The sequence below is a fragment of the Orbicella faveolata genome, unplaced genomic scaffold, assembly GCF_042242905.1.
Source record: "Orbicella faveolata isolate gen_17 unplaced genomic scaffold, um_ofav_v1 contig_2, whole genome shotgun sequence".
NCBI lineage: Eukaryota > Metazoa > Cnidaria > Anthozoa > Scleractinia > Merulinidae > Orbicella > Orbicella faveolata.
The window spans coordinates 1333259-1353947 of record NW_028301547.1 but is presented as its reverse complement, the minus strand read 5'-3'; the positions used below and the strand labels follow the sequence as shown (position 1 = coordinate 1353947).

At 37.9% G+C, this 20689-nt stretch overlaps 1 protein-coding gene across 1 annotated transcript; it reads right to left on the bottom strand.

The window, feature by feature from the left end:
- Positions 1 to 497: 497 nt before the first annotated feature.
- Positions 498 to 19396, bottom strand: LOC110058330 (serine/threonine-protein kinase BRSK2-like). Its single transcript, XM_020764968.2, has 24 exons — positions 19042 to 19396; positions 18858 to 18952; positions 14533 to 14618; positions 13444 to 13522; positions 13256 to 13317; positions 12786 to 12870; positions 12431 to 12465; positions 12310 to 12343; positions 12099 to 12167; positions 10809 to 10856; positions 10597 to 10695; positions 10366 to 10400; positions 10156 to 10204; positions 9640 to 9752; positions 9180 to 9286; positions 8635 to 8695; positions 8143 to 8214; positions 7021 to 7214; positions 6582 to 6630; positions 6250 to 6313; positions 5923 to 5994; positions 5443 to 5509; positions 5061 to 5171; positions 498 to 3097 (listed from the first exon to the last, which is right to left on the bottom strand). Exons 1-24 carry the CDS (start codon positions 19109 to 19111, stop codon positions 2823 to 2825), a joined length of 2031 nt encoding a protein of 676 aa, XP_020620627.2. The 5' UTR covers positions 19112 to 19396; the 3' UTR covers positions 498 to 2822.
- Between the last annotated feature and the right edge of the window lie 1293 nt (positions 19397 to 20689).

The window sequence follows — 20689 nt, the reverse complement described above, 5'->3', positions numbered from 1 at the left end:
TTTTGTTTGGACAGAGCAGTTCCTTGCACAACAGATTTTCACTGATGCTGGGGATTAATGAAAGGAATAGAAAATGGTAAGACCCGTTCTTCTTGGTGGGCCGGGTTTGATTGGAAAATTTCGCTTTATTTTACAACAGACTGGTCAATCTGAGAAAAAGTAATGGAACGCACCCTAAATATAGCCAATTTTGAGAGCACCCACAGTAGATAACCCTGAACGAGTCTCGTTGAGCTGATCATGGTTTCCAAATGCTCCTCTACGCCACCTTATGACATTTTCCTCGCAACAAATAACAAAATAGTCACGTGACCTGGGGACAGACAGACAGACAGGCAGACAGACAGAGCTCTCTCCTCCGTAGAGACTCCCTATGGGAAAGCCTCCGAACTACCAGCCTACGGTCAAGGCAGCACGAAAGAGGCCTCTGCGGAGAAAGCAGACAGACAGACAGACAGACCTTTACTTGTCCTAATAAGTGACGCACAATAAAATACTTCAGTAGAGTTGTACGTTTAATAAATAATGACAAATTCCATTTCATTCGTGTCCATTGTGTATAGTATTGAAGTGAACTTAGAGATTAGCAATAGGATACAGAGTAACATGTCGAGAATTTCGGGAGTGAACGCAAGGCATCCTCCGTGATCTAAAAAGAAAGTGCCTGCCTTTGCGTTTCATATTTTAAAAGCAGGTTGTGCCACATTTTCTAGCCTTAGTTTAACTATGCTTCGTCACCGTTTGAGCATCTTGAAAAGTGCAGCCTAAATTTTTCCAGTTCGTCGTTTGTAATCCGTGTAAATCTTCTCCATCCTTAACCATCCCTGTTCCTTTATGGATTAATATTATCTCTTTGGTGTTTTTCCATCTTAGTAAACTACTTTTTTCAGGTTTCCTTTAGTTTAAGAGTAATTTTGTACACGGCCAAAATAACTCAAAGTACCGTGACTGAGATCCGTTAACTCCTCTCAGTATTCCCAAATCGTATCCATCCCTTTTCCGTTTTCGGTTCATTAATACGTTTCTAGTATCTTTCTAAATAAGCAATTTGTTTTTGATTTGGTTAAAAGATCAGGTTTTACAAGACGGGAGCAGACACTTGCTTTATCTTGCCAGCAATTCTCTAGGAAAACCTAAGAGTTCACTCTCGATTCCCAAACCCAAATGATGTTGGACGAAAGAACTGGGTTCCATAAACCAAGCAGTAACAGAGTTTACAAAACGAGTGGATGAAAAAGGTACTGATACTAATATTAAATTATCCAGTTTACGCAGATTGCTTTTTCAACATACGATCTCTTAAATAAAGTTGTTCACAAAAAGTACAATTGATAAATACAAATAGGATTTTTGTTGTCCGAACCTGCCTGAGTCAGAGGTCAAAGAAGTAAAAAATTGTACAAATCAAGAGACAGGCAACAAAGAAGTACAGGGAGTAACCGTTTTTCAGAATCGGAAAATCTCATAAAAGTATGTTTATGCTACTGTGTGACTGCTGTGTGCTGGAGTTGAGCACAGGAATAAGGGTAGAGTAGATTCGTCTCGTGGATATAAGAATGACTAATTTAAAGAGGCAGTGCCAATGGCTGAACCCTAACCTACTGCATTAAACAGGTTGCTATTGAGATCTGTACTCATTTACAAAACCTGATCGCTGAGAAGAGAAATTTTAAACGTCAAACACTCAATTGTGGAGTATTATGCTTTCAAGAATTTCCGTTCAATCACTCGTCTTTAGCCGTCGACATTGTTACTTTTCCTGATCATTGTTGGGTTTCAAATTTTTAGCCTCTTGAAAATCATGTTAAAAATGTGGACAATGCCCCCTTAAATTCATTAATTGAATTATGATAGTCGTTGTCGGTCTGAGAGTGCATGCGCAGTAGCCCTGCCTTGTTACTGTTACCGAAACTATCAAAACAAAGTCGCAAGTTGTGAAAATCAGCGACTGATCAACATGGCGAGATTGCATCATAATCTCCCAACTTGTTCAACAAAGTATGTATGGAGACTTGTAATAAGAATTTGCGTCTTGATATCAGCGATTTACAGAGTAAAACGCACATAGTGCCTAGTGACAGCGACTTGCAGCCGACATCAACTTTTTGAGCGGAATAATTATTCATTGTTAGACTACTTTATTACTACCTTTTACAGAAGTGCGGTAGATTTGTCAGGGTCCGATCCATCGTCAACTTCGTCGCATTACAGGATGGGCCAATAGTTATATTCTTGCTCGTCAGCAATAGCACTAGTGTTAGAAGCTTAAGACTTCTTATAGTTCATAGAGGCACGTTACTCAAAGGACTTCTGAACTGGTGTTAGAAGCTTAAAACTTCTTTTAGTTCATAGAGACACTACTCAAAGGACTGCTGAGCTATTGTCATCTTTGGTGAATAACTGTAATATAGTTGATGTCTTGATCGTTTCTAAAATCACCGCATGTTTGCATTATCGTCATCATCTTCGTCGTCGTCATTATCATCACGATCATCAAAGTCATCCTATCTCGTAGCTAACATCCAATCATTTTTCACAGGTAGATTTAAGAAAATTTCATTTTGTAACATTTTCAATTCGATTGTCGTGGATTTCCAGCAATCAATAAATAATTTGCATCCAAATCAAGAGATTAGATGCTTAAATTTCATGTGTAGTTGCTTCAGTCGAAAGTGTACATCGTTATGTCACCTCGAAGTTTAACTACATTTCCATTCAATTTATTCTTATTTTCTTCACATTCCTTCACTTCTGACGGGATCTGGTTTTGACACGAACATTGATTTTCCATGAACGTCGCTGATAGCTCCTTATTCGACTTTTCAAATTAGCTTTTCAGCGGTTTTACCATTAACGTTGTTAGCGAGAGGTTTGCTCGATGCTCTGGGACTGTCTAAGAGCTCTCCTTCACTCTCTGTGTCTGATAACTGAGCAAGTAGCAGTTTAGAACTCTGAGAACTGCCACACTTCTCGTCTGATGCGGGGTTTTCCTCATTGCTGTTGTCCTCTGCCCGGCAATTGCTTGTGCTTCGCCGCGTGTTGGACAGAAGAATTAGCTGGAGTTTCTCGCACAGTTTCTTGAATCGATGAACAGGGCCTGAAATTGAGAAAGAAATTGTGGATACACGTTTTTCAGAAGCATATCACCTTCAGGTGATATGCTTCTGCCTTTTTATATAAGAATATTGTTGAATACTCTTACTTTTCCGCCGATTTTAGGCTGAAAATATTCTTGTGAATACTCGTACGTTATAGCGAATGATATTTCTGTTTTCGAATGTATTTGGTGTCTGGATGGTGTTAGGTTAATTTTAATTTGGAGCCACCATTGAAGCCTGATACGACGCACATTTAACATTTTGCAGAAATTTTATTAGCATCGAACATACGGCTAGAGCTGTTTTTGCTGCATTTTGGCTAGTTTTGCCGTTTACAGAAAGGAAGAATTTTATACGGTTTGGTTAAAAACATGCAGTTGTATTGTATTTACAACTTTTCAACACACAAAATAAAATTCTTTTCAAAATCTCAGTCTCGGGCTTATTCATAAAATATTCTTCACATTTCGCAAATTTCAGCTTCGGTATTCTTATAAAAAGATGCTTATAAGAAACAGGAAAGAAGGAGTCAAGAGCACGAGAGAGTGAGATCAAAGTTCACATGAGATCTATCATCCTCCGTTACTTTTGTTTACAGACTCTGTCGCCTGTGCGAAAATTGTAGTACTGTTGCAAAATCATGATGTACGGATAATATGATATTATAAGAATTTTCTATTCGTATATATTGACATCTTATTTTCCACTTTTTCGCCGACATGGTCGTCGTTTTTACCGGGACACTTACGACGATTTTGCCGCATTTGTGATCAAGGCAGTGCTAAAATTATGACTTGACTACTTTGCTTCAACGCGATGTGCTTGTGAAAATATCAAGTGACTGCTGACGGGAGAGCGAAACTGTAATTACTTATCAGCGATTCGACAGACTGAGAAGTTGAAGTCTGCCAGACTTTTTCAGTTTCAGAACACAACTTCCTGTCGGCGTTTTCTGTTATATCTCTCTTTTTTGCCTTTCTACTAGCAATAAGCGTCGGATAAAACAGTTACACCAATGGATGGCATGACTACAAAGATGGAAGGTTAAACAGCGTGACATAAGACATCATGTCCCTGATCACGTGATTACACTAGCAATGTTGGGGAAAAAAAAACGAACTTGAACTTAATCAGGAACTGAAAGAGCGGACGTGACTCTAATATATAAACATGTAAGGCCTAGTTGACAAATTGATGGAGGCAATACGTGAATTATTTAACACTCCTTGTTCCAGAAAACTGACTGCAGTAAAAATATACAAGGAAGAATTCTCCGAAAAACATCTGCGGTTAAAAACAGTGTTAAAATATTGATCAACTACAGTCTTTAAGTCACGTTTCCTAAAACCAAAGGAAAAAAAAGAACGAGACAAAAGTTCCATTAGAGGAAAGAGGAAATACTTAATTGTTTGCTCCACAGTCTTCCAAGGAAAAATTTATTGAATATTTGCCTTGATTTTTTCAACGTGTCATAATTCTCCCCCCTCCCCCCCCAAAATGTAATATTCATCTGGTAGCCTAGAAACACCTGCGGCGGCCGTCTGAATTCGCGCGCTACATTAGAAAAACCGAATAACAATTTTCATACTTAAATACAGGAACTTAGAATTTCCGATAACCATCAACGGCTGCTGCTAATTGTAACTTCGGCACCTGAAAACTGAAAATTCGAACCGAGTGCCAAGAGCAACCGTGAAAGGATTGGGGACCAGTCTTTGTCCCCAATCCTCTGACGATCGCTCATGTCCCTCCACTTATCCCATCCCTTTCGCTCATGAATCTTCCCTAATACGCAAGTTAACTTGGCAAAGTTCCTTTCAACATTCCTGTTTGCCAAGTCCTCTCGCTTCGTAAGTACACTTGGCTGCAGCAAATGTTTATTAACGTTGAAACTTATACCAGAGCTCGCAAAGTTTTGAAAACCATCCTATCGAGAACTTGATTTTACAAACACTTACTTACCAGACTCTAGTACAATCGAGATCGTGTGAATGGAACTGTTCTCCTGTTTAGCTTGATCTGTTGGACAAATATTGACCGATATACGGACCGTCTTCCTGAACATCGTCTTGCCTGAAATAAGAAATAAGAAATACTTTAAGCACTATGAAACCAGAAGTGCAGACATTCTTCCGAGCTTAACTTTAAAAATGTAATTTCCAAATGCGTCTGAATAAGATGAGCGAGTTTGCACTCTGGGCAAATGGCCCACATTGTTGGCTATAATTTATGATTTCAGTAGCTTCAAAATCGTCGGGTATATTGTTTCCCCCTCCCCCCCCCCCCCCCTTTGACAGCCCCTCCCCAATGTTTAAACGTCCACATGAGGCCAGTTTCAACATACCTCCTGGTTTCTTGTATTCCGCTTTAAAGCCGTTTTGTGAAAGGACGGAGTGAGTTAAGTGACTGACCTGCAGAACATAAAATAGCTTCAAGATTGTACCTTCAGTTTGTCTGAATCATAATTGCCACACACTATAATCAAAGCATAGAGCATTTACAGTGCTATAACGGTCATTCTCTTCCGAACGGAGAGAATTCACTTGTTGACAATACCAAAACGGCCACAGAGAGAGACATCAGTAGTAAGAGGTGCCCATATGGGGAGAAACCAATCAGAGTGTCGTGTTTTGAACACGTGAGCTGTGGCATGCAACAAAGCCTCCCTCCGATTGGACTCATTTGGACTCGTCTCCGAAATACAACTCTCTGATTGGTTACTCCTTATATCGACCCCCTTCCCCCCACCCAACCCAGCACTGACGTAACGTAAAAAAAACTATATTTCAACAAGCGCAATAAAACTTTGTAAAGGTTTACTTACGGATAAAAATGCATGAACAACGTCGGCTTTAACGGTGCTAAAGGGTTTTTCTCTCGTGATGATAAAGAATGGCTAGGAGATAAAAACAACAAAGGTCATCTCAGTACATAATTATGAAACACGCTGGCATTTTAAGGCTAGGGTAGGCTATGCTAGGCACTCCTGTTGCATACAACGTCCAATAAAAAATCTCATTTACAGCTTAAAAAAGCACATAGTTATATGAAGTTGGCATTTTACCGATTCCACTTTTCTATTGCCTGGTTTTACCTAAGTGTAAATGGAAAGAGTATTTAAAACGGATTAGAACAAAAAAATTCGTCTTACCCCATGTCTTGGGTGTGAGTTGTGTGCTAACATCAAATGACCAAACCATGAGCGCTTCACGATGCTGCGTGGAGAAATCGTTAAAAAAAGATTCAAAACATTTTACTTATTCTGTATTAGGACTGAAAATGAGCCCGCGACTACCGCGGCTTTCTAGTAGGTTTATACTACATGTAAGTAAAATGATGAATCCTTACGAAGACAAGCCGAGACTTCTACTAGCGAGCGTGCACAGAACCTGAGGACTCGCATAAAAGAGTCACAATTGGATTTTTGGGATTTACCGAATTGAAACACGCGCTCCTTGTTACAAATGTGAGAATAAAACTTACTCAGGGGATGAGTCTGGTGAGGCAGAAACTGAACTGCTTTCCGCACAATCTGAAGAAAAAAGAAATCAGAACGAAATTCAGGATTAGATTACACAATTAGCAAATTAGATAGTCAAAGTTACACTGAGACGAAGGCTGTAACTCCTAGCTTTGTTGTCAAATGTTTTGCTAAATATGAAGGGGACTAAATGAACTCACGTTATATTTCTTTTCAAAGAAAATTATCGTGGTTGTTTTGGTTCGATATTTCCTAACTTTTGATGCACAATTGGTTGAAAAACCCGCGCAACGTGCTCTGGCCAATCAGGGCCAAGATATTTCACGCGCTGTTCAAGACGGCCAGCCAATCTGGCGCGAAATCAAACAGCGACCATGGCAGTATTCTAATGCTGTTAGAACTGTCATCATTAGAAATCTGCTCTAACATATCAAAACGTACTCTGTGATAGCTTTTTCCTGTGGAATCTTGGCGACCCAACAATTGCGTGCTTGAAGGTGGCTAGTCGTGTCCTCCAGGGGCTCCCTGGGGGCGTGGTGGCGTGGTGTGTAGGTGATTCAGGGGGGCTAGAAAGGGGACTGTCTTGCTGTAAATGATTGGACGGCTGGTGTTTGGGACTCACATGTACCAAAGGACTGCAAACATTGAAATACAAAGCAATGAAACAAGAGCAGACAAAGTTCCTTGATGGAAAGGGTCCACCCATCTATGAAAATAAAAGAGCATGAGTAAAAATCGTTAACCAGAACACTGAGGAACAAACGAATGAAAGCACTCCAGCTCCACATAGTGCAACTTGTAGCCAGCAGCTCTGGTGCATTTGTAGACAGTAGACAGGTGCATTTGCGTTACCAAACAACAGCCCATTTCGAGTTGTCCTAAGCTTCTCTATCAAACCGAGGCCTGGTGCACAACCATTCATATGAAAATGAGTTTAATTTGCATGTGAATGAAATCTCATTTTAATATGAAAGGATGGACACTGAGACTCGCTTTGAGAAAGAGGCTAAAGGTAATTCGGAAATGGCCTATCTAGTTTACTCACTGAAACAGCCTCTTTTTAAACAAATCCATTATTTGGCAGGTCGACCTAATATTTTTAATAGTCTGCTCGCTTATAGACCTTGCCTGTGCATTTACATGAGGTTTGGAAATTTCAGTTGTCTAAAAGGGTGTACATGTACAAATGGGAAAATATGGTCGATTTCTATAACACTGAACATTGAGAAGTTACCGGCGACTAAAAAGGAAATTTTCGTGCGAAATTGCGCTTACATAACAAAACAAGAGACCCAGCAGTCACTTATTTTCATGGTCGTTAGATTCTTGGTTGTAGCATCGTGACGTATGAGTCCGCCACAATTCTGCCGGGTAGTGCCAAAGTTTGTCAAGTCTCTTAACTTTACCCTCTCCTTCCTCAGTCAACCCCTATATCAGGCTGATGGAGACTGGATTAGCCCAAGTGCGCAAACATTATGTACTCAATATTCAGTGATTTGTAGACGTGTTCAACTTTTTTTTTAAACTACACATAATAGTATTTACACCAAGTACTCACGATACCTCACACCTCCCGTATAAGTCTCTGCTCTGGTTCTTGGAGAGACAGGTGGTGAAGCCGACAGAGACGACTTTCTACAGACAAAATCAAAACAAACTGCTCAAAGGAAATCGTGACATGAAAAGACGATGATTGAGAAAGAAATACGTCAATGACAAGCTTATAAGTACTGACTTCAAGGCCAACTATTTTTTTTCTACTCTTGTCGAGCTTTTTCCCTATCCTGAACGCAGCATGCCGCTATGATTAACTATTCCTTGCGAGCTGCTAAGACTGAAATTTAGTTAGAGAGTAAAGAAATATAACAAGGAATAAGTGTTCTTGTCGTTTTGAGACGGATTCCACTAGCTCATGTTACTTTCGGGGAAGGCTAAATGTTTTGATTGCATCTTGGTTTATTACTTTGAAATAAAAGTAAGTCCTTTTGAAAAATTCCACGGGCCATATGGAAAAACTGGCCTGCAATCAATGATTATTTTGCAAGCATGTGGTACCTTGGTCGTTGTAATCTTGGAGATCCACAAGAATCGACTCTTTTCCGCGGCGCATCTTCCACTACAAAACAAGAAAATATTCTTGTGATAAATTAATACCGGCCACATCGTTTTTTCACCTGCCAAAGTTAACGACTAGCTCTTTACTATAGTAAATAGTTGGTTTTATTGCTCTGCACATTTTCACTTAACTAAAACCAAAGAAATGACTGACAGCTAATCACTAACAAAGGGCATAATAAGCCAGTCAGATCTTGAAGCAGTATCATGACACACGTATAAGCGCGGGAACGTGTAAGTGGTGTACAAGTCAGTAGACGGGGAAAAACTGTAACCAGTCCAAAGCGCGGGAAAACAAGTCACCTTAGCACAGCGTGCGAAAACGTGTTACAGGTGAAAAGCGCGCGAAAATGAGTGTCCCGTGCAAAGTGCGCCGAGGGAAGGTTTGTTTTGCATCTGATCGGTCGAAAACAAAATGCTGTGCTCTGATTGGTTGGAATATACAAAAAAAATACTCAAAAATAGAATTGCTCAAAATGCCTTACAAATTTCTTTCAAATTCTTTATCGTCGCCACTGCCGCATCTTCGTGAGTCGGTGATCTCTCTTTTCTCTCCAGTAGCATGAAGTAGATGACTTTCTCTATCGTCTTTCTAAAGGATCAAAGCACACAACTTAAAGGGTTAAAGATAAACCTTTATATGACCTTAAAAGAGACTACTAAAAGGTCTTTCAACACCCTCTCACGAACCTTCTATCAAATCGTACTGTAAAGTAGTTAGTACTAGTAAATACTTCCAAGTGGAGGTACTCAAATATACTCCGAACAGTTCGTATATACGGTACTTTCAAATGAACAGTCGCGCGAACCGAACCCAAATTAAAAGTTTCCACACTAAAGAAGGGCTAAGAAGGGCTACGCCCTTCTTTAATGCATATTTTAAAACTGTTAAGGTACAGTGGTGCTAGCTGTGTAGTCAAGTGTAGTCTCTTATAGAGGACTTACTCTTGCTTCAGCAGATTGCGTAGCAGTCTTTCTCTGTTCTTAAAACAACCCAGGGATGACATACTGTGTAATACATCAGGGTCGATCTCTTCTTTACCAGGAATAACCTCCGTCTGTCGGAAAGATCAAACAAAGTCATTAACATTCACACTCAAGACTTTGACACCGCATGTACACTTCTTCAAAATAATAATATACTAATTTATAACATGCCAAAGAAAATAGAGCCAATCAGAATGCAGGAAAGCCACAGTATATTCGGAAGTATTACATCCAACCTTCCCATCATGCACCGCGGATATGTCACATTGATCAGGTAGGATCACCGTCCCAACTCACTTCAGCTGCACATCATTTTCTCACTTTAACAAACTGTAATTTTGTAATGCCTTTGCTTCAAGACATCTTTCTAAGCTAAAAATATAATAAGTTCTAACAGAAATAATACAGGCTTGGCAATTATAGGTAATGTCATTAAACAAGCAGACCAAGATAAGAGTGAATGTTACATTATACCTTGACAATGTCGACAACATGTGGCTCACATGGAAGTTCGTCTTTGAAACTGCAAGAAGGACACATGAAGAGTAACTTATATAAAGTGTGCACTCAATATTACAATGAGAACTGAAGGAGTGCTTCAGCAAAACTATTCAATTTAACTGGTTATGTAAATAAACTAATTAATGTCACTTCACTGTGATTGCTACAGAGAAAGTCACATACCTGTTAGGAAAGCTGTGTTTCTTAATGTCTTCCATCTGCAAGTAAGATAAAAGCAATGTTACTTTCCATGACTGCCATGCCCAAGAGAGGAAAGCCCTACATGTAGACACAGATGCCAGGAAGACACTTGTTGACAGCCTATGTCCCGGGACTGGAAGGTACTTTTTTTTGTGGGGTTGGGGGAATAAATACAAAATGGCAAAATTATACCGATCAGTGCTATTACTCAACTGTTATTCTTTTTTCAGGGTCAACAGTAATCATGCCACGGATCATCTCCTGAACATCTGTTGGAATGAAGACTGGAATGCTAAAATGCCCCCTCTTCACCTGAAGTTAGACAAACATCAGTTTGATTACCAACATTTTAGCGTCCGATCTAAGTCAAAACGTTTTAACTGCAAACACAAGGCAATCATGAAACCACTTTAAAATTCACTCACTTTCTCCAACAGATTTCGTAAATTTTCATCATCAAAAGGCAGTGCACCCTATCAAGAAAAATAGATTTAAATCATTGGATTTCAATTTTACATGGCTTAGTAAACATTGTACATGTATTTTGACTTATTAGATATAGGCAAACAGTGAAGTGAAACTAGACAAACTAAAAATTGGGCTTTTCAGAAAATATCTGGACTTGAACTGTGTTCACAGTGAACAGATTAACTAACAGATTACAATGTAACTCCTTTCCTATAGAACAACTATTATTGTGGCCAGGTATTTGTACTTCATGCTTTACTTGATATTTGTACTCTACTGTCAGTGAGGGAAACTAAATACCAAACAGTTTTTTTACATGTACATGGCAATTAAATTTCTTCAATGCACATAATGGTATAAAAAGTCTCTCTGATAGGGTTGTCACAACATTTTGAAAAGGTGGCACTATTGCTGGAGTGGCAGCTGATTTCGCCACCATTTTCAAAAGAATCATTCAATGGTTGGAATAACCAACAGAATATCAAACAGAATGGGGAGCAGGGATGGCGCAGTGGTGAGAGTGTTTGCCTCCCACCAATGCGTCCCGGGTTTGATTCCAGCCTGGTGCCATATGTGGGTTGAGTTTGTTGTTGGTTCTCGCCTTGCTCTGAGGGTTTTTCTCCGGGTTCTCCATTTTTTCACCCTCCACAAAAGCCAACACTCCAAATCCCAATTCAACCAGGGCTATTATTATTTTTTAAATAGCCGGCAGAGACCATGAAGTTGATGGTGATTTTTGCCCACAGCCAGTTACTGTTGAGGTGCAATGGACTTAATGAAGTATTACATGTAAATAAATCTACATATTTTGTAGCTAACAATATAAATGAAAAAAATACTCGATTCTGATTGGCTGAAAGAAAATAGGAAATTTTCTAAGCCAATGATATCACGCAAAATGACGGCAAAAATTTAGTGTGGAAACTTTGAACATTCTTGAATGAGAAAAATTGGCTTCAAGAAAGATCTTCCAGCATTTCCTTCACGCAAATTTTTTCATGCTAATATTATTAATAAGTAATCATACAGTTTTTCTTGTTCAATTTGGAATTAATTAGCACTTGTGAGTTTTTTAAAAGACCTGAAATTGCCATAGTGGCTCGTGCAATTTCAGCTTTTTGAAAAACTCACTCGTGCAAATTAATTCCAAATTGAACTCGAAACTGTATGATTACTCATACATATCAGTGCAATAAAGAGACATGGAGTTAGGTAGGCATAAATTACTGTCAGCTGAGATAACTTACCACTAAAAGAGCATACAAAATAATGCCACAGCTCCAAACGTCTGCCTTGCGACCATCATATTTTTCTCCCTGTTGAAAAAAAATCAAACAATTCATCAGGCAATCAAGTGCTCTATGAACCAGCATTTAATAACTAACATTTAAAATGAATCGTTTAGATTCTAATCAGATTATGATCACATTATTATTGTTTTTAATGACTGGTACATACTCGAATAACTTCTGGGCAAGCATAATGTGGAGACCTGTGGAAAAAGTTTTAAGAAACAATCGTTATAACCATTAATGGCAGCAACATGGAAGTAAGAAGCAATTATGAATGATGTCCATACCCACAGCTTGTTTCAAGCATTGCATTATCTCCAACCTAGTAACAATAAAGAGAACAAACAAAGCTGAGGTTAGATTAAATGCGAGACAAAGAACTCAGGGCAGCTCCATATTACTTGCCTTGAATTTCTCAGACTATTCATAAAGACTTTATTAAAAAAAATGATAAGATATTACTGTTAGTTTACAAAGAGAACACACCTAACATTAGTCACACAGCTAGTTTTTTTTAATAATAATTATAACTAAATATTCATCTGTGTTTAAGAAACAGATGGAAACTTTGAGACCAAACAAACAAACATAAGCTGTACATGCAAATTAAAAAAAACAATCAATAATATAATTGTAATTTACCTGTAAAGAAGCCATTCCAAAATCAGCAACCTTGATGTTCATCTTTTTGTCCAGAAGCAAATTCTCAGGTTTCAAGTCTCTGTGGCTTTAATGAACAAAATGAACAAAATGAACAAACTTAAAATGGCACTATTATTTGTACAGTGTAGAGGCTAACAAACTAGTACTTTGACACTGGTTTCTGCATAGCATCATGTAGCAAGACTAAATTGATTTTTTTCCACTCCCTGGATGAGAAACCCTGATCCAAGGGGGAGTAACCCATTGTAGGGCATACCAAGGCTGCTCAACCTGGATTCCTATGCAGTGAAAAATGCAGTCAAAGCAGTCACTGCCCTAGGTTGAGGAAACAATTGCTTCCATCATATGCATGTACATATTGCATTTGTACATGTATAGCTTATTCATGTACAGGATGCAAAACATCAGTACAGCACTATTAGAAAATAATTAATATGTACAGTACTCACCAAACGCAATGCTTGTGACAGAAATCAACTGCTGAGATCATCTGGGCAAAAAATCTTCTTGCCTTTAACAGGAAAAAAGAGTATCTCTTAATAAGGTTTGGACGCCATAGACGATGCCTTTTTAATTACTAGACATGTCTTTTCATCTTTTCACAAGCCTGCCAGGTCACAGACTTTTAGACAGTTACCTCTCCTAATGGGAGCCGTCCTCTTTTCACCAGGTGATCAAAAAGCTCACCACCAGACACATGCTCTAATACCAGAAATCTGAAAGGGAAAAAACGTGATCACAGCCAGCAACCAGTTAATATTTACTAACAGCTATCAACCATACATGTAGTCAGGGCTGTCAATAAAGGATGTAACCAGTAGCACCTCTTATGGCTGAGCATGCACCTTGATGGGCCCTTGTTTTGATGGGTGAACTTGGCTGTAGTTTATATAATTCACCCATAATACATGCAGATAAAGTATCAACAGGTGTGAAGATCAAGGCTTAGGGTGAATCAAAACTTAATTACAGCCCGGTTAGTGGTTAGTCCACTGGTCCAGGACTAGTAGAAACTGGGTTTGGGCCAACAGAATTTGAGAACCTCTGACTAGTCAGTGGATGACTCGAGCTGAAGTGTTGTTGGAAAAAATAAAGCAAGGGAAAATTAGGGCAATCAGTTAAATTGCTGCTGATCAACACACAAAGGCAAGTACCAGACAATTATTTTTTTTCCCAATTTTATACCTCAACAGCCTAATGGGTTATTTCCGAGTTGACTATTCCCTCTGTTAGAAAACATTTCTTGGTGCACAACCTCTCAAATGGAAATGAGTTTCATTTGAAGCTTGGTTCACTGTCTTGCAAATCAAACTTATTTCCATATGAAAGGTAATGTAGTATACGCAAGGGCTCGTTTTGAAACAGGCTGAGGTGAAAGACACCTCGTAAATTTTGGTTTGCTACTAGATGAAAGTTTAGAAGTTAAGGTCAATCTCTTGACAATGTTGGTATCTATAATCACCCCGTCCCCCCCCCCCCCCCCCCTTTCCAACAATAGCCACAGAACAGAATTACACACCAACTGAAAGAATTCAGGGATTTCATTAACATTTTTAGCAGGAGGGCAACTCAATTTCACAGATGGTCAAACCAGACAGGCAAAACCGTCCTCACAGCCACTCAATTTGCCCAGTGCCTGGTCCTTAATGAAACCCCTGAGGAATTACAGTAACAGAGTTAAAAAGTTAAAATGAAAGAGTTACATGTAACAACAACATCCACTCACAGATGTTTCTTGCTTTCATAAACATCATAGAGGCCCAAGACGTGAGGGTGATCAATAAGCTTCATGATAGCAATCTCTCTTTCAACCTACAATGTAAAACAAAACCAATTGGACACTTTCGGCATGCAATATACATGCTTTATTAATTAATCTTGTGTGAAGAACACCGTGCTCATGTTACAATGTAGAAACACACTGAAATTTTTCCTGACAGGTTACTGCCCAACTGAAGTACAGATTGCACACACCACAAAGAATAGTCCTTAGTAAGAATTCTGCTCATATACTGTCTAATGCAAATGTAGCAATCTGATCGGTTGAGCAACCATATACAACCCCGCCCAGGACTTTCCAGGTTTTCCAGGACCTGTATGAACCCTGTTTCTCAATTCTCTGAAGATGTTTGAAAGAAAATTTGGACAGTAATTCAAATCTCAAGAAGACTAGAATACTAGAAAAAGAAAATTGAACTCTTACTGTTACAAGTGTGGCTTTAAAACCTCAAAATTGTTCAATGAACTGACAGGTGTCTGGGAACAGCTACAAGTTTGAAATGTCAGCTCGCTCTACATTCGATTTTGCAAGAGCTTGAGGTGTAAAACTACTTATTAGTAATTGGAAATAATTTTTTGAAGAAAATTTAGAGTTCTACTAAGACAATAATTACTACACGCTCAAATTATTCATTCAAGATTCAAAATGATTTCTATGATTCAGCCTTTGGTCGCATCAACTATCAACTCATAGAAATCTTGAGCTCATAATCTAATAGTTTAAAAATTAATGCATATATATTACGTATATTGCATAATCTTTTTTTGTAGTTCTAGAGGCAAAGAATTCTGTAGCGCAAGCTTTAGATATGTTGATTCAGTGCACAGGAGAGATTTGCATTTTTGATAATTTTCCTTGTTTCTTACAGTGTCTCTCTATATGTTTCTACCAGAAAACACTTACTGATGAAAACTTTGCAAAAACTCTCAGAGAAAGCTAGGGACACAGCATTATTTTCGTATTCAACTAAACTTTAACTAGTGATACTATTAAACAGAAACAGAGAAAAATATTCTAATTTCTTAAACAGTAGTCTGTATTCAATAACACATGGTCATGCTTTTATATTCACATACCACCACACACCTGCACCTAATGCAGCGTATAACTTTAGGAAAATTTCATTGAAATATCCTTAAAGCATTTTTAATCTTTATTTCTAAACAATGTTTTATTCCCAAAGAACAAAGCTAAAAACATTACTTGAAATTGAAAAACAGTGTAATTTCATTTTAAACCAGAATACGCAATGTAAACGAACACAGCTGGGTAGAACTGTATAAATTATTTGAACTACAGGGTTATTCAGCTAGTCCAACAATTAAAATAATAGCCAGCATTGTTCCAGAAGGTTTATTTTTTTGTGATGTTAATAATTTGGTACATGTACTTCCACTCTATTGTATTTTTATCTATACAAAGTAAAGTGAACAGTGATCCAGAAGGAGAAATTTAGAACCTTGAGAACTTTTATCATAATTAATCAACACTTGCTAGAATTGATTTGTTACTACGCAATCAAATTCTTCCACTTGTTAATGCAAATTTTGGCATTAAAGAAATATGTAAGCCAAGAAATAAAGAACCGTGTTCCTTATTTCCTTTCCAAAACAATATTGATATCTTAGAGTTAATTGATCTATTTCCTTCTGCCACTGTTAAGATATTAGACTTGAATTCTATTTTATTTCCTTTATGTACAAAATGACAAAATGTTATCATGTTTTCACCATCGGCACAGGAAATTAAAAATAAGTGGTTTCCTTATTTATATCAGAACAGAACCAGTAAGTCATGCAATACCAAAGATATCCAATTTTTGGTAAATACATTTATAGATTTCTCTTTATGTACAGTACTCTTACAAATATCAGGTTTAGAAGATACAAGTATATTTAATATAGAACTCACTGGATACAAATACAGAGTGAAACGGCCATCATGATTCTGATTCTAAAAATATCTTGTTCTCTGGTTGCCTTGGTAATAAGTATCCTATTTTCACATTCTACGTAATCACATCAGTCTACAAAAATATGTTCAGAGACCAGTATGCGAGTCAAATTGTTGTTCCTTATTTTTTTTTTTTTTTACTGTTAGAAGAGCCTCCAATCGCAAGTTTTAAAGTAAATAGAAGATCTAAATAATTTGAGGGCTGACACATTCACTAAAATATGGTGTATAGTCTTGCGTTAAAAGAATAGTCTTCATAAAGAAAGTGAGGCCTAGTATAATTATGTGTAGGAACTAAAATTATAAAATGGTGCAAATGGCTTAACTACAATAATTGAAATCGAGTATAGCACTCTCCATCACTAATCCTGTAATCCTGTTTTGTGATGGATCATTCTTTTAATATATTCTTCCAAACCAAAGACCCCTTGCTACAGTACACTTGTACACTTTTTCTAGAAATTGTTCCATGTAATGCATGTATCAAACATATCTCTACCCATGTTAGAACGTAATGGCTGTTGTAATTAAGGTGATAATAGAATTAATTTTAAAACCTGAGAACAAAAAAAGTTTCTTGAGCAAAACTTTGCTAAATTACAAAACAAGGTGTCTAGATCAGCATTAACTCTGACCAGTTGTTTTGTCTTTTGTGTATTTCAAGTATGATCGGCTGCGGTGAAACACATTAGATTTGCATATGAATTATAAGAAAGAAGATATGCTCGGAAGACTATACCAAAATCACTAAAATGGGAACACAGTTGGATGTACAATGCAAACACTATAACCACAAGAGTTAACCATAGACTTTCACAGCAGCACTCACACTGGAAGGATAATATTTCGATTTCCTGCTGCCAGTCTGACAAAAATTACTTGTCAAAGATTACGACTTCATTTAAAACAGCAGTGAAAACATGATGTATTTTACAATTTTCTTTTATGTACCCACAGCAAACTCAAAACAAAACCTCCAAATCTCGCAATCAGGGGTACAATTACTAGATGCACAATGTACCCTGCAAACGTGTGATCAATAAATTTGTAATGAATTGAAGGAAGTGAATTCGAAATTTCAAAGATAAATTTACTTGCTGTGAATCGGGTGAACAGGAAAATAAATTTAAAAAAATATTCCAAACCATTTCACATTATGAGAAAAAGCAGGCGATTTCTCATATTGTCAGCTAGAATTACATTGCAGTTTTAAAATTTGTAGCTAGGAACGAAAAGGACGAATTAGACAAAAACAACGGACCATGCATAACCACGAAATAAAAAGGTGATCCGTTCGTAAGTTGGATATAAAAGGGAAATGATTCATAGCGAAACTCTTTAAAATATACTTCCTGGAAATCAGAAAATTACAAACAGATTTGAAACCGAATCTAAATGATAACCTACATCTCTTGAACACAGAAGATGAAATCAACATCTTGGTGTTTTGCAATAAAGTCCTTTAATTGGCCAGTTGACAGAAAGATAGTCGACTAAAACTAACAAAATACAACGTAGAAATTAACGGAAGCAATTTCTGAAATTTTTCACGTATGTCAAGAGTTATTTATTCGGATGAAGCTCTGTCCTGATTCAACTTCGACTTTCTTTCACGGAGAACGATGAAATCGCTTCCAAACCAACGACAACCGATGGAACGAAATGCGTGCTTGAAAGCGAAATTGAAATTTCCATCTGTGACTCAAAACAAAACAATCGAAAGTGTTTTGCGTTGATATAGAAAAGGCGAATGTTTGTTTTGAGTTTTTATTTCATGTCGAAAATTACCGTCATATGTCATCTCGTTGACGGCAGACTCACCGAACGGACCTCAATATTCGTCACGGAAGATTTACCATCGAGAAAAAGCGACCAGTTTCCGTCAGATACTTCGTAGATTTATCAGAAATAACCAGGCCAAATGAAATATCCAATTCCGCATTTCCAAGGGAAACAAAGCAAGCCTGAAACTCATAAATATTTCAAACGGGGAAGTTTTAGCAAAAACTTAACCGAAATCAAGTGTTTATGACCTGGAATAGTAACAAACATGCACATTAGGACGATACTACGGACCACGCTTCAGGCAAACTGAATTGTTTCCCTTGTTGTACAAGGATATTGGCTTCAGAGAAAGCCAGATAAGGCCGTTACAGGATAATCTCAATGTAAATGCAGATCTGTCAAGCCGTTTGTTATTTCCATCGCGCAATCAGATGCAAATTGCATGTTTACATCTTCGGAATATTCTAGAATCTTTCAATTTTCACAGAAGTTTATTTTTGCGTCGGAACGACCTATTTGGAAGAAATTATTACCTTGCTTAAAACTTGTTCGCTTAGCTTCGTCCGGTCGATGATTTTCACCGCAACTTTCTTCTTGGTGACACAGTTAACTCCAAGTTTGACCAGTCCTGTTTAAACGAAACAACGAGGTTAAACGTGCGGTAAGACTGAGAAATCACAGACTCCATTTTTTAGCGCCAAAGTCATCGATTCGTACCGGTTTGCCCTCTGCCCAAAGTTCCCTCCAGAATGTAGGGTCCCACAGACCTTATTTCACATCCTGCCATGGCAAATCAAAATCTTTAACACCTCCGCTACCGGACTGATTTAGAAAAAACTAAATACGCCCCAAATCTCCCGAATTTCGGCATCCTTTCTACGACCACAGGAACTCAAAAGAAGTCTTAAACTTTAGGTTGGAAAGCCGTTGGTTTTGAACCTCATTATCCGGGATCTGTCAATCACAAGCGATTGTTTCCCTGTGCAAGATGATTGGCTAGCGGCTATTTCAGCAACAAACAACAATCAATTCGCGTTTTTTCGCGGCAAATGATCTCGGATCGCGCGATCCATCCGGAATAATTCATCGCAGCTGGCAAAGAAGCAATTTCTAATCGCAATTTTTTTTTACTGACAGATCAACTTACAATCTTTTAAAAATTTAAATGTTATATTTTCACCACTGTGCTATTTCCCTATTAAAGCAAATTGAAAACCTTCGAATTTGTGCAGCAGATGTCTCATGCCCCTTGACTGTGCCAGTTAAACTATTTCAAGAGCGTTTTAATTGCTGTTACAATATTGAGGGAAATGTAAATTTGATCGATGTCGACTGTATTTTAGAAAATCCATTTGTTTGGCGCAAACGTCCTTTGTCTTATAAGGGTTTAAACCTATTAGTCACTGTTATCACCACAAAATTTACTCGACTGATAAGCAAAAGACTTCTCAGGTCACGCAAAGCAAAAACTTAAAAAAACAGGCAGAAAAAATTACTTTCCATGTCTTCAGGGTATTCAGATAATACAAATGTTTGATCAGACTCCAATTACTGCGAAAACGTTTAAAAGCAGATGCCTCCCTTAAAATAGATTTTCTTGAAATCGGTCGACTCTTGGTTTTAAATATGTTTGGCTCCCCTGGTTATAATAATTATAAAGTCTCACTGGGAAATATTACAAATAATAACAATTGTAATAATGATTCTTGCCATGCTGCCTATCAGTTCCATCAATGATAACTGAACGAATACATATTCTACGTGTTTCATAGTTTCAGATTAGACGGAAATATGCTGAAGCACTGTCAAGCAAAGAATCATGAATGAATGGCAAAGCGCCGGAGTGGAATGCTATTTTTTTTTCTTTTGATATTTCTTGCTTTCTAAATCGTCAATTTTGACGAGAACGCACGAGAAAATAGATTTTACCATGTGCGTTTAAAACCGACCAATTACAGGCCCTCTACCACTGCGGCCTGAATTGGTTTGAACGGTGGCTCTCGGAAAATTTATACTCCAAGAAAACAAGAGATTTTTACACGGTTGGCCTGTCTTTCTCCTGTTTGTTTTACCGTGTTATCTACTACCGGACTGTGATCGTGTTCCCCTAGCGCCCTAGGGGGACGAGGGTGGTATCACGAGAGGAGGGGGGGGGGGGGTGGGTATTCTGCTGAGAAACTGTCGAAAGCTGCCACTTACCATCAGTGCAAAATTACTCTGGGCTTCGATCATCTAAGTAAGATGGTGGACAGCCAGCCTAGTCATAACATGGCTTTCGGAAGCTCGTTTTTTTTGTTTGTTTTTGCTGCTGTCATTTATTTACTTATCTATTTATTTATTTATTTATTTATTTATTCATTCATTT